The sequence below is a fragment of the Drosophila subpulchrella genome, chromosome 3R (assembly GCF_014743375.2).
Source record: "Drosophila subpulchrella strain 33 F10 #4 breed RU33 chromosome 3R, RU_Dsub_v1.1 Primary Assembly, whole genome shotgun sequence".
Taxonomy (NCBI): domain Eukaryota; kingdom Metazoa; phylum Arthropoda; class Insecta; order Diptera; family Drosophilidae; genus Drosophila; species Drosophila subpulchrella.
Window position 1 is genome coordinate 19880400 of NC_050609.1, and position 13073 is coordinate 19893472.

At 41.8% G+C, this 13073-nt stretch overlaps 1 protein-coding gene and 1 long non-coding RNA gene across 12 annotated transcripts in view; both read left to right on the forward strand.

The window, feature by feature from the left end:
- The first annotated feature begins 3 nt into the window (after positions 1–3).
- Positions 4–916, forward strand: LOC119563154. Its single transcript, XR_005222113.1, has 4 exons — positions 4–72; positions 128–195; positions 254–457; positions 511–916. It is a non-coding gene; the product is annotated as an uncharacterized LOC119563154 (long non-coding RNA).
- Positions 917–1669: 753 nt separating this feature from the next.
- Positions 1670–13073, forward strand: part of LOC119545828 (rho GTPase-activating protein 100F) — a 39761-nt gene continuing 28357 nt past the window's right edge. For 5 of the 11 annotated variants that reach the window (XM_037851735.1, XM_037851727.1, XM_037851736.1 and 2 more), the window contains exons 1-2: positions 1674–2878; positions 8099–8415. In XM_037851735.1, coding sequence (XP_037707663.1) covers positions 8329–8415 — 87 coding nt within the window. In that variant the 5' untranslated portion in view covers positions 1674–2878; positions 8099–8328. Of the gene's footprint in view, positions 2879–8098; positions 8416–13073 lie in introns of all 11 variants that reach the window. The other 6 variants (XM_037851738.1, XM_037851740.1, XM_037851741.1 and 3 more) reach the window with 4 other exon arrangements.

A 13073-nucleotide genomic window follows, 5' to 3' on the forward strand; every position in this document is an offset into this window, starting at 1 on the left:
AAACAGCGATGTATCGATGCTTTTTTTCGAACATCGATGTTATCACTAAGAGATACACACGCAAAGCAAGTGGTACGTAAATTGGGAAAAAGTGCACATTTTTCCATTTTATTAAGTATTGTTACAGTTTGATACAGGTAAAACATATTAGGGCGGTTCCTCTCGGCACAATGGACAGGTTTCTGCACATAACAAGTAAGTTCCAGTCGCAGCAGTTGTTATTTCATAATTTTAACACTGTATTGCGTTTTAGACCACGTGTCTGCTGCTTCGTCGTCTGCTCCAACGTCTGCTGCCGGCCGCCGAGAAAACACACCCCTCTGATTTGTACGGATTTATGGCCGAAAAAGTCAAAAATAAGCCAAGAACTTGGAGATCCGATGCAATAATCGAAATGCGGCAATATTTCGAGCAACAGAATGCGCATCAGAAAATAGATCCGCTCGAATACTGGAGGGTAAATTTTTTAATATTTTACATTTCTTCTTGAATAACCCTATTTTCTTACAGGTTAATGAAGTTCAATTCAGCAATCTTGCGCAGTGCGCGTTAAAATATTTATGTATACCTGCGACATCTACTGACTCGGAAAGGACTTTCAGCAAGGCAGGACAAATCGCGGACGAAAAGAGATCTCGACTTAAACCTAAAACTTTGAACATGCTGTTGTTTTTACAGAAAAACCAGTGGATTATTAGTTAAGATATAGATATCGATTAGATAAGTAAGATAAGTAAGAACTGAACTGAACTGAACTGAACTGAACTGAAGTGAACTGAACTGAAATAATGTGATTCCATTTTTCTTTATGATTTCGTTAAAATATGTATTAAGATTATGCTTTTTTATTTGTTTCTGAAAATATTGTTGTTGTTTTGTTTGAATAAATATAAGTTTATAATAAGTTTCATAAAAACAATATTTTAATTAATATTTGGAGGGTTTTATGGTATATATTCATAAATTGAAGAAAATTTCGATGTTTTTAGCGAAATTTCGAGGTTTTAGCAAAATTTCGATGTTTTCGCGAAATTTCGATGTTTTAGCGATATATCGATGCTTACAAACATCGATGTTGAAAACATCGATGTACTCACTATCGATGTTTTTGCATCCCTAGCTCGGACATGCCAACTGGATTTCTGAACGGCTGAATCAATCGAGCCGACTGTTCCAAACGCTTTAGGACATTTCTCAGAAATGCGTTTGGCGGGGACTTAATTTTAAAAAGGATAGCCAAAAAATAGAAAGTATATATAAAGGTATTTTACTTGTTGTAATATTGCTTGATACATAAAATATAAATAATACGTGTGTTGTCTGTTTAATATTTTATTAGTATTATTTACGCCGTTAACATTAAAAAATACACACTGTCTTTTGTATTTTATATATTATATATAACTGCATAGTAACTCACTTAACAACATGGCTATTATGAAGTCAAAGTAGTTGTATTTCCTTACTTTCTGTTTTCTTTTTCGGTTTAGTTGCCACTTTGAAAGAGTTTTAGTATATACCGATTTTAGGTTCGACAACGGTATATTTCCTGCGCCTGCGCTTTGACTCCGCCCCCTCACCAGCGCCCGCAACACTGCGTGCAACGGTAAAAGCTGATGACAGTCGTGCAGTCTCGCTCTTGCACGCTGCATTTCGCTCTCATCGCTCGCTGCGAGTGTTTCACTTCCGATCAGCGAATATTTTTTAGTTATTCCACTGAATAAAGACACAATTGCAGTGAAAAAACACGGAAAACCACGCGTGCCAGGTGCCCAAGAGGTGGGATTAAACGGGAAACAACTGAAAGTGCCATTGAACAGCGAGGAAAAGCGAAGGAAAAACGCCGCAGCAAAGTGAAAAAAGCAATAGGGAGTTGTGGAGTGGGAGTGAGAGTGAGAGGGAGAGGGAGGGAGCGCCATCGCGGTGGTGGGTGTACGTGTGCGTGTGCGTGCATTGGTGTTGTGTCCGTATCCGTGTTATCGCCAGCAGCATTGAGTTGCTCCAAATTCGCGGCGCACGCGCAGGACAATAGCTCGCGCTCTCTGGCTCTCTTTCTCAACTTAGAAACGGAACAGGATATTTTATTATACTGAAATTCGTACGCAGGAAATTCGCATAGTTGCGAAAGCTCCGCGCTGCCACACGGACGCATTCCGCTGCTGGCTCCCCCGCACACCCTCACCCACACACACGCGCCCGCTCACACACTCGCGCAGAAATCAATTAAAAGCCAAAAAGATAAGTTGCAGTTTTTCCGGGAACCCAAAAACATGCTGAAATTAACACACAAGTGGCGAAAAAAATGCCGCAGCAAAACAGTTGCAGGGAAAGCGGTGAAAACGACGAAACTGTGAAACGAAAAGAATGGCAACGAAAGGACAGCGGAGAAAGTAGCAAAGCGCAAAGAGAGAGGCTGCAAGGATGTACTGCCATTTCGAGTTCCAAGCCATTGACCACCGAACCAGCGATTTGTCTCTAACAACAAAAGCACCCACGTAGCTATTTGCAATTTGCATTTTGCGTTCTGACTGCCCCGGAAGTAAAAGCAGCTTCAGCGGAAATTAAAGCAAATCGAAGTCGAAATAAGTGGCAGAGCAGAGCGGGCGAGAAAGAGATAGAGAAAGAGCGAGCTACCGAGAGAGCCAGTGCATCCTCTTACAGCACGGCACACATTTACGACCGGTGACTGCAACTGGCCCACTCCTCCGACTCCGGATCCGCCTACCGCCTCCCGCCCCTCCCCCTCTCGCCCTCCCCCAGTTGTCCCTTGCAATTTGTGATCTCATGTTTTCATAACTCGGGCAGCAGCCGTTGGCACGGATTAGACGGAAAACGTCAGGCGTCAGGACGTCAGGAGGCATCCAGTTGCAAAGTGCAGGTGAGTGGCCCAAAAGCTGGGAAAGGCGGCCCATTCGGGGGAAAACTGTTCAGCGAGAGTGCGATTCGAAATGACAGGCGGCGATGAAGTGGACAGTTTTCAGTTAATTGAAGGGCTAATTGAACAGCGACAAGCTGATCAATGGAAATGTCCTTGTCGCTGTCAATTCCAGTTTACTTGATAAGCTGCTCTCATCTCCAAATGAGGGTTATGCACTTGGGGCAATTGTTCTGTCAATACATCAAGTATGTAGATAAACCCCTTCTGAATTTAAGTAACTACAGTATAGCCATCAAATGCAAAAATGTATTTTTTATTTTATTGGATTTAAGTATATACAAAGTCTGACCTTACAAGTTTTGAAAGCACTGATAAAAATGTAAAACCTTTTAAAGAATCTCAGAAGTTTGGGTATTGAAATATAACATGATATTTTATTATTTATTATAATTTCTTTACCAAACAATTTTGCAATTTTGAAATTAGAAAGTACCACCATTTCGTACTGGCAATTTTCGTTCATACCCAAATCCTTTCACAACATTTGCCACTGGAATTTCAATTATTTCGCTTTTAATTAGAATGGCACTCCTGCACCCCAATCAAAATATGGCATTTCGTCAAAACAATTCGAGCAGGGCAGAACAGAAATGTAATATCGTGCGGTGGCTGTCCCAGCTTCAAAGTCTTTCAAGTTGCCCACTCCCACGGTAGTCGTAATATCTGAGAAACCAACAGGCAGACAGCAAGAAAGAAAGGACAGGATATACGACTGGGGGAGAGGATCCGGAAAGCAAAACATTAACCGCGACATTAACAATCAGAAATGTTTTTTCCCCTCGTTTTTTATTCCACTCAAAGCCGCCGTTCCATTTCTCCCCCTCCAAACCGCCCCTGGGGTCCACCAAACCACCCTCAGAGCTAAGAGCTTTGCTCCAATTTTACAAGCAAACAGTGAAATATTCGTGTGGGGCTACAGAACATAAAAATAATACGAGAATAAAAGCAAATTTAAGCTAAACCACAAAAACTATCTTTATTTTATGCCGGAATTGTAAAAATATCCATTGTACACAAAAGAAGGCCAGCGAGAGCTTTATGTTGACCATAAATGTGATTTTCAATAGAAACAATTTAAGCTGCCATTCGGGACTTTATTTATTGTTTATTGAATTTACAAAGTCCATTGAATGCGGGAAACGAGAGATTTAGGATTTAAGACATTTAGCAAAAATAAATAATTTTGTTAATAAACTGGTCTCTATAATATTTAATCTGAAAATAGATATAATATTAAACCAATTTTAATGTGAAAGGTAATTAAATTATGCTGAAAAACAGTATATTAGGTATAGACATTCTCAGAACTGCTAATTATTTCACTTTATCCGCTTATATGGTACATACCCGTGCTTTAATGCAATGCCAGCTGTAATGTGGACTGGTGGCTCCCATGCTGTGCAACCATAATTCCATCCTTTTGATTCTGCACTCACTAATTAGATAAAACGCTAGGTTTCCCAGCAGTTTTGCCAGTTTCTATGGTTTCTAGCATATTTTTGGCGGTTTAGCGCGAGCTCTGTCCGGCGTCCAAGTGGCGAGTTGCAAGTTGCAAGTTTGGAGTTTCGGGTTGCTGGTGGCATGTTGCACAGTCGCCTGGTGACAAAGCAGCGTGTCGACTCTGGACTGGGAGCCGGCAACAAGGGCCACATGGGGCGACGCGGCTGCACTGAAAACAAAGTCTGTATAATAGTGAATCTTCAAAGTTCCTGAATTTCTTGAATAGTTGGTATCTGAAAACGAAATTCAAGGTATTGTGCATTTAATTGACAAGTAAAAAAATATATTTTTAAGTGGAGTACACTTTTTCCTAAGTGTGTGTGCAGTCGCATGAGCGTGCGGCAGAAGCCCAGTGGGTGTGATACGTTTGTGTGAGGGTAAGACGGTCCTCGGTGGTGGGTCTACGTTTTGGTGGATAGTCCTTTGGCGGGTGCTATAAGCCAGTTAATGTGTGGACATGGAACTGGGAACGGAGGACGTTGTGGATAAACTTGAACGCAGCAATAACAATACCAAATAATGCGATAGGGTTAGGACTGAGCCAAAAAAGAGTAATCGATAAATCTGTCTTGCCATCGGTGGATGTCTGTCGTCATTGTTGCATTGCCTAAATGGCATGTAATATACACTTGGAAAAGAAAATCATCAAGAAATTCTAGCCTTTCCAACTAGAAATATTATTTTAGATTTCGTAGACTTAAATGAAATGTAAATTGATATCGTTATCTAAGTTCAAACTTAATATTGTATGTTGCAGTCAAGATATTACCCAGATCTTCAGTTATTATTTTGGTTTTTTCAAGTGAGGCTCTAGCCCTCCGGCTTAGACCCTTGAACATTTTTCCCCGACATTTTTGCTGAGCGCTGCCAATTTCTCTTCTGTAACGTACTTCTTGCTTACTGCGAATAGTCTCTGTTTTTTATTATTTGATAAATGATTTGCCATTTTTGCCGCTCGAACGGAGGGCGGGAGAGCTTTGTCACTCATTTATGCACACACATAGCGGGCTGAATTTATGATGTCATTATAATAAATTTTATGCGTGCCTAGACAACATTCCCGGCGACTGGCGACTGGCAAAGTTGTTCTCGATGTGGTAATGGTTGTTGCTGCTGCCAGAGAACACCCGGCCACCATTTCTCCTGGCTGATTGCTGTACTCTGTCGCTGCTGCCGTTGTGACACAAAGTATCTTGTATCTGCATGTTTCAGCTCCTCCAACACCCCGCGCGGATGCAGTCCACCCGCTGCGAAAGAAATTATGAATAGAAATTTTTCCGTTGCACACCAGTACCCTCAGCAGTGATGCCAGTTGGGATTTATTAAAAAAAGTGTTTTTAACTAGTTTAAAATATTGCGAGGTGATGATTTTTTTTCGCTTTTGTTTTTTGTTCATTAGTTTTAAACGGGAAGTTAAAAGTAGTTTACAAGAGAAATGCAGAATCAGTTGTGGAAGAACTTATTTTCTTTGTATTCTGTTGTATACTAATTGTAAATGTATGTAATTAATGTTAAGTAAATCACTATTAAAAAAACTTTCTAGAACTTAAAAGCTTAAGATTTTTAAAAAATAAGGTCGGTGGCATCACTGAAACTAGCATTGAAGCTGGCAAGGAAATCAGTTGTCAGTGACGCAGCTGGACCCTTCACATATGCATAAGGACTCAGCTCCACATTCTTCTTTGTGCATTTGAATGTCCTGTGCACGATTGTAACATTTTTCATTGCAATTACTAAGGGGGCAAAAGGGGAGCTCGAAAGGAGAACGGGAGGAGCAGAACTGGTTTATGGCAACAAAATCTCAGTTAGAGTTGGTGGCAAAGTGCCAGCCATGGCCTTACTGGCTTACTTTGGGTCTACGTGCCTCTAATGGCGATGACAATGATCATCCCGATGATGATGACGAATAGTTTCTGCCGAGGGTGTTAACAGAAATATCCTTGTGCCTGCTGGCCATTCAATATAACTCCCAGGGGTGTTGATTTTTAATTGCTTCCGATTCAGTAATAGTGAAATAAATAATTGAATGATGGTATCTCTTTAAGGTATTAGTTATTGAATTTCTTCTCAGTTTATTCCCTTTTATTTTCCCCTTTTACTTAAAGCAACAAAACAGCTACTTGAAGTGATTTTTAATTAGAGATTATATAAACATTTATTTTAACACCAGAACATTCTTTGCTTGCTTAAGAGAAAACCATTCTAAAAGATATAACATGTTTAAATAAATGCATTTTCTAATGCCTGACGCGACCCAAAAGCTTCGCAGTTTAACGCCCTGAAGGATAATTTTTGTTACAAGAACTTAGCAAAGAGCAAGTTCAGCTTACTGACGAAAACCAGGCCAACACAATTAGCCCTTAAGGCCAGTCAGGCTGGCTGCTGGTTTGCTTCATTACCATAAATATACAGCTATGTGTGCCTACTTTGTCAAATTGCCAAGGGTGCATAAGAACCAGAAGTGGCCCACATTTGATCAAATATCCTTAATATACGAAATGTGTCCTTATTTTAAAGCCATTAGCATTGGAAACTGAAAGAACCATGAACTTTAAAAATATCGTGCGAAACCATTTTTAAAAGATTTCAATAATTGACAATTAAAAGTGATATTCTTTATATTTGGTATTGCTTTTTCAATTTATATTTTCCTTTGTAAGATATAATAATAATAATAATAATAATAGATATTTTAATTATTAAAATTGAATGCTGTAAAGCGACAACTGTTAGAATGTGTAGCATACTTTATTGGGTGATCCCATGCGGTAGTAGACAGGGACCCAACAATGTGAGCCACTTCATACCTCCTTTCCTTTCCTTTTGTTTCTCCATCTATACAATCTCTGTGCTTAGCGAACAACATTTTATTTGCCAATGGACTGGGGACGAAATCCAAGGAGCAGGGCAAACATTGCATTATCAGCGCTATAAAATCAGAGGGAGACAGTTACTCGATATATGCATAATACAAGGGTTCTGTGTGTGGGAGGCGCAGAGGAGGGAGGAGGAGGTCTCTGGAAGGGGGTTGAACTGTCCAAGTTCTCGAATGCCTTGTCAAGCAAATGCATATGACACATGTCAGGCCCGGGGCTCCAGGCCCGCGAAGTGTAAAGCTTCATTAAGTTAAACACGGACTGATATACGCTCAAACACACAACGACGCACAGTGCCCTGTATGGTAAAGAACAAAACAGTCTTACTAGTATATTTTTGAGTCTTAATAAAAATGTTATATCTTCAAATGGAGAATATTTCAACATTTCCTTATTCAAACTTATCCCACCAATTGAATGTAACGCAATTACTATATTAATAAATCGAAATCCTTGAATCTATTTTATCTACATACTACAATATTATACTTTTGACTGCAGTTTTGGTAGTATGAATTCCTTAAGTACTAAATATATTAGATTTTAAGATCTATGTAAATGTTTTTTGAAGAAACTTATTATTGTAGAGTTCAAATCTAGTGCACAAATAATACATGAAAGTGATTCTGTAATGCTGCTCCGTGACCCACTGTCCCTCCTTCTATCGGGCGGTCATAGTGCGGGGTATGCGCCAGCTTGTTGACAATCATGTGACAGTAAATACTTGCTTATGGCTCTGCGCTCGTTTTTTAACTCATGGCTGCCTCTGCTTTTCCGTTTGCAGGACTCTCAACTCACAACGAATAAACCGAACTTGCATTTTTATATCGCATTTTTGTAAGGAACCAAAGGAACGTGTTCAGCATTGACCAAATGCCATCGCTACCAGCTCCAGTTGGACGAGCAAGCAAATACGGCAATTAACAGAAGTTGCCTTCGAACGAAACCCCACCCAAGGCGAGAGGAAAGGACAGGAACGAAGAAGGATATTCCCAATCGGATCCCCACTAATAAATGCAGTGGAAGAAGAAGTTTACTCGATTGAAAGCAGCTACTGGAAATTCGCGTGTGCGAAGAATGCTTTGTTGTGGACGTAGAAAGGTGAGTGATTGATTAACGCGGATTTCGGGGGTCTTTGCAAAAGTTCTCGACAGATCTTGGGACAACTAACCTTCTGCATGCATGCAATTAAACATACGTCGTTAATACGGTAATACCTAGTATTATTAGAGAGTATTGAAACGGGTGTGACAGCTTTATTTTTATACTCTTAAGCAAGGGGGTTAATGGTCCTGCTTGCGAGAATCTACGTCACTCAAGTAATTTAATTTTGTGATTTTTATTTGTGATATCACACAAGATGTCTCATAAGAACGAAAGGAAAACTGCTAACAAATCAATATAAAAAGAGTAACAATATAACTCAATTTTTCAATATCAAAAAGATTTTTGTAATTGAAAGAGCTAAAGCCACATAAATTTACCTGCTGTCGATGTATTCTCAGGACCAATTAAACTGTGACTGGGCAATGTTTGCACAACGTGGCACTTTGAAAGCCATAAGTAGAGAAAACTGGCTCAATCTGTCAGTCAATCGTGGGAACACCGCGTTTTCCTCGTCATTTTCGTGGCTGCCATAATAAATTTACATTTTACGCCTGAATTTCAATGAAGGCTTAATTGCAAAATCTGATTTATATGCTGCTGCCGTTGCCGCAGACGATGTGGGGACGTGTGGGTGGGTGTGTTTGAATGGCACTTTTTGGGGGCGGTCCACCTTTGAGGGTGGAGTTTGCACACAAAGTGCGAAACATGCTTCCCCGTTCTTTAATGCAAGCGATACACACTCGGCGACAAATTCAATTACAGGCCACACGTGCGGCGTCTATCGGACTTTAATCAAAGTTACCGCACTGTTTAATGCAATTTTTGAAATGAACTCCCGATTGAATGCCGAGTAATTGGGCCGAACAAAGGGGTTTAATCTGCTGGCCGACAGCACTTAATTTGATTGCGACTCGTGCTCAGTGGAATGGATAAGAGTGTTTGCTCGACTGCTCCCACCTGGCCGGGCGCCACCTTGGTCCTCCGTGGCTTGCCCCTTCATTAGGCACCTAACGGAGCAAGGTGCTCCAGTTCGGATTGCCTGGGGAGGCACTGGGAAAGAAACTGAAGGTCTAAGAATAAGCGAACTATTCCACGGATCCTCCAGCTGTCTTTTCAAAATTGAATACGTATTATCCCTCTCCCTCTTAATAATTTGAATAATTTAAATAATTTGTTGAGATTCGTATACAACATTTGAACATCGGAATCGAGCAACTACTAGTCACCTCAAAACCGTGGTAATTATTTCAAGGACTTTTTCCTCCGGTGTAATCCTAGCAAGGTTGCCATCACTAACCGTCTTGCAGCAACTTTGCCAGCCACCCGGAGAAACTTTATGATAAAGTCCTTGCGGATAAGTCCTTGGAGATGCGGTTGCCGGCGCATTTGGACCGCAGCCACGCCCTGCACACACTCTGCCGGCTGTTTGTTTTAGTTATAGTTGATTATTTTTCTTTTCGCCGCGCTGCAAACTTTGACTTTGGCTCCCTGACATCGCAAAGTTTAACAAATAAATTAATTTACCCGCTGCACCGACGCCACCGAGGCTGCCATCTTAATCGTCCCGCGGGGCTGGCGAGGAATTCAATTTGCACTGGCCGCGCCCTAAGCCCGTTCGAAAGCGGAGATTTCCCGGGAAACCTCTGAACCGCCGAGGGCCTGAAAGGGTATTCCGCCCCACTCTTAAATTGCATTTCTCTGCTTTTATGGCTGCCGTTGCTTTAATCAGTTTTGCGCCAGGCGCAGTAAATTGATTTGTTAAACAATTTTTAATTGAAATAAGACGCTGGCGGGCAGAATGTCAAACTTTGATGCCAATATTGGCAGGCTTCCGCTTTCCTGGCACTTGAGGAGTGGCGAACAGCTGCAAAGTTGGTCAAGTGAGGCGCGTTGGCATTTCTATTGGCACACGAGTGTTGACTGGCAGCCAAACAGGCAACGAGGAATCGCAGGCGTGCCGGGGGCCAGAAATCAGCATATTGCATTACAAATTGAAAGGCCGGCCCATGATATCGAAACCATTCGATGGGATTGCTTTGCGCACTGCAATCCAGCAGCATCCAGCTGCATCTGCAGCATTTTTGGGCGGAATTTCAATAAATTCCGCTGCCGGCGAGGCAGTAAATTATTTTGATTTATGTGCAACGACGCATGAGTGATGTGAAGTGGCAGCCGTAAAAGTGCAATGGCTGTATTTGAAATTTAATTGAAAATCTGACTGACAAACACTGATAGAGCGATTGATTTTCCCCAATTAAATCACTTGAAATCAAAATTGCCATAGCAATGCATATTGCACTTTGGATTAAGTGTGAAATACAAGCTGATTTTGTCAAATGATATTCTTAAAATAATCCAATCACACACCCTCATCCCATTACACCAGGTGGGACTAAAACCGTTGAATATGATGAATAATAAAATATTTAAATTTTAAAAACAAATAAGGTTTCTCTTGGATGATAAAATAGTTGTACTGGCATTTTATCCTCGCAGCCTCCAGGTTTTAAAGTACTTTTCTCAGTTGACAAGACTGATGTAATAGATTGATGGTGTACTTTAAATGTTTGCGTGATTAGTTGCCCACTGGATGGAAGTTTATGAAAATAGTTTGCGGCTGTGGCCGGCGGTCCTTGATGTACAGGAGCTTGCTGGAGGCTTTGTGGAAAACTTTTCCAACTTGTTTGCCATGCAGCGGCACGTTTAGTGCTTTGAAATGGCGCAGAATGATGGCGTCCCCTCCTGGCATCCGGTCCTCCTGTCTCCTCAGCCCTGGAGTCTGTGGAGTGCCATTCACAAATAAATGGCGGGCATTTAGGCAGCCGCAGTCTGGAGTCTTTCTTCGGCTGTTTGAGTTGCCTTGCGAGTTGCCAACAACAATTGGAAGACGCAGCCAGGAAGCTGGGAGCGAGGACTGGCACAGAATTTTGCCTCAATGCAGATAAGGATATTGCCTCAGCTGGAACTGCAGATGGTGTTGATGGTGTTGCTGGTTCCATACACATACACTGTGAGAAAAGCCCGATTGAATTTAGAATTTTTCCCCGAAGTAATATCCATTGAAAGGAACTGCTTGCAACTGCTGGTGGTAAAACAATTCATTTGTAGCTTTTTCTCAGAACAATAAAAAATTCAGAAAAAATGTTTTCTCGAGTAACTGTTCCTCTCAGTGCCGTCGTCCTCACAGATACAATTCAGAGGTAGAAAGTTTTGCCCAAGACAAACACTGGCACAGCACTTCTCTTGCCTGCGGCCAACTGCTCCGATATTTCTTGCGATTTCTTTTGCCTTTTCCCTTGCAATTTGTTCGCTCGACTACAGCCACCAGAAAAAGCGTTTCTGCCCCGCTGCACTTCCGGGAATCCCACATCTCCTCCTATTGTTCTAGTTGCCAAATGATTTTGAAAAAAGAACAAGCCAAAACTATTAATTGGCAACGCAGGTGTAGCGGTTTTTTAATTGCTGCCAACGCAGCGCAAAAAGTTTTCCTCCCCTTGGTGCTTAATAAGCTTAATTTTGGGAGCATTGACTTGGAAAGAGCTCTGATAGGGCAAAGTACCTCGGGACCTCGTCCCCAAGGCACTCCGCTTACTGTTCACTGATTAATTCGAAGGTCTGGCTTTCAAAATGTCAATTTCATAAACTTTTGATGGCTCAGAGTTAAGCATTCATAAAATAAGGTGCTCTCGGATCGAAATAGTTCGATGTTTGGGAGGATCAGGTGGTTCAATAGATAAATCGCATAGTCTGTTTTTGATTATCCACTAAGCCAACTCGATTTTAAGTTCTTAGCAACAGATGCTGGCATGCAATTGCAAACAATTAATTAACTAAGTGAGTAAGCAGTCAAGTCGAGTTTCACCGTGTGTGAGCAGAAGAAAAACGTTCATCCCGGGCCAAGTTTCCTACGTTTTCGACCCGCTGAACAAGGTATGCCAACTGGCTCAAGGACGGCTTTCTCGGCTCGCAAGCCGGCACTTTGCTTACCTTGTTAGGGATGCTTACGTGCCTCGAAATCCAGTTCAGACCTCTGCTGCTCGACTCACTTCAGCTACGTGCCCTTCATTTGCGCAACTAATTGCAAAAGTCTTACGCAACTACGGGATGCGGGATACGGGAGACAGTAGTCAGTACTCAACAGTCGGTCGAAAGTCAACAGTCGACGTATTGAAATGTTTCCGTATTCATCGAAGAGTCGAGCTTGTTGCGTGCACGTAAAATATTTGCCTGTCACTGTGCCGCACTTTCCCATCGGGGAACTGTCGAACGTGTTTATATTTTGCATCGGGCCGAGCGATATCCCAGCGTTTTGACAGTTGACTTATGGCCAAGAACCGAGCACCAAGAACCAAGGACCCGGGGGTCTCACCTTTGCGCCGCTCCTAACTTATTTTTAATTATTTCCGCCAGCCGGGCGGGCCATTAAAATGATGAGCGGAATTAGCCCAGCCTCGTGGTAATGATAATGGGCTGCCCGTCGGCTGAGCCGAGTTGAGCTGCGCTAGCTCTGCTTTCTGTTTTCTGCTCTTGCCCTGGCTTTCAAGTGGCAACACTGCGTATGACACATTTTATTTTTGGACCATGAAAACATCAGCATCTCGGCGAGTTCGGGGTCTCTGTGTGCGGGGGAGTGCAATCTATGCGCGTATTGA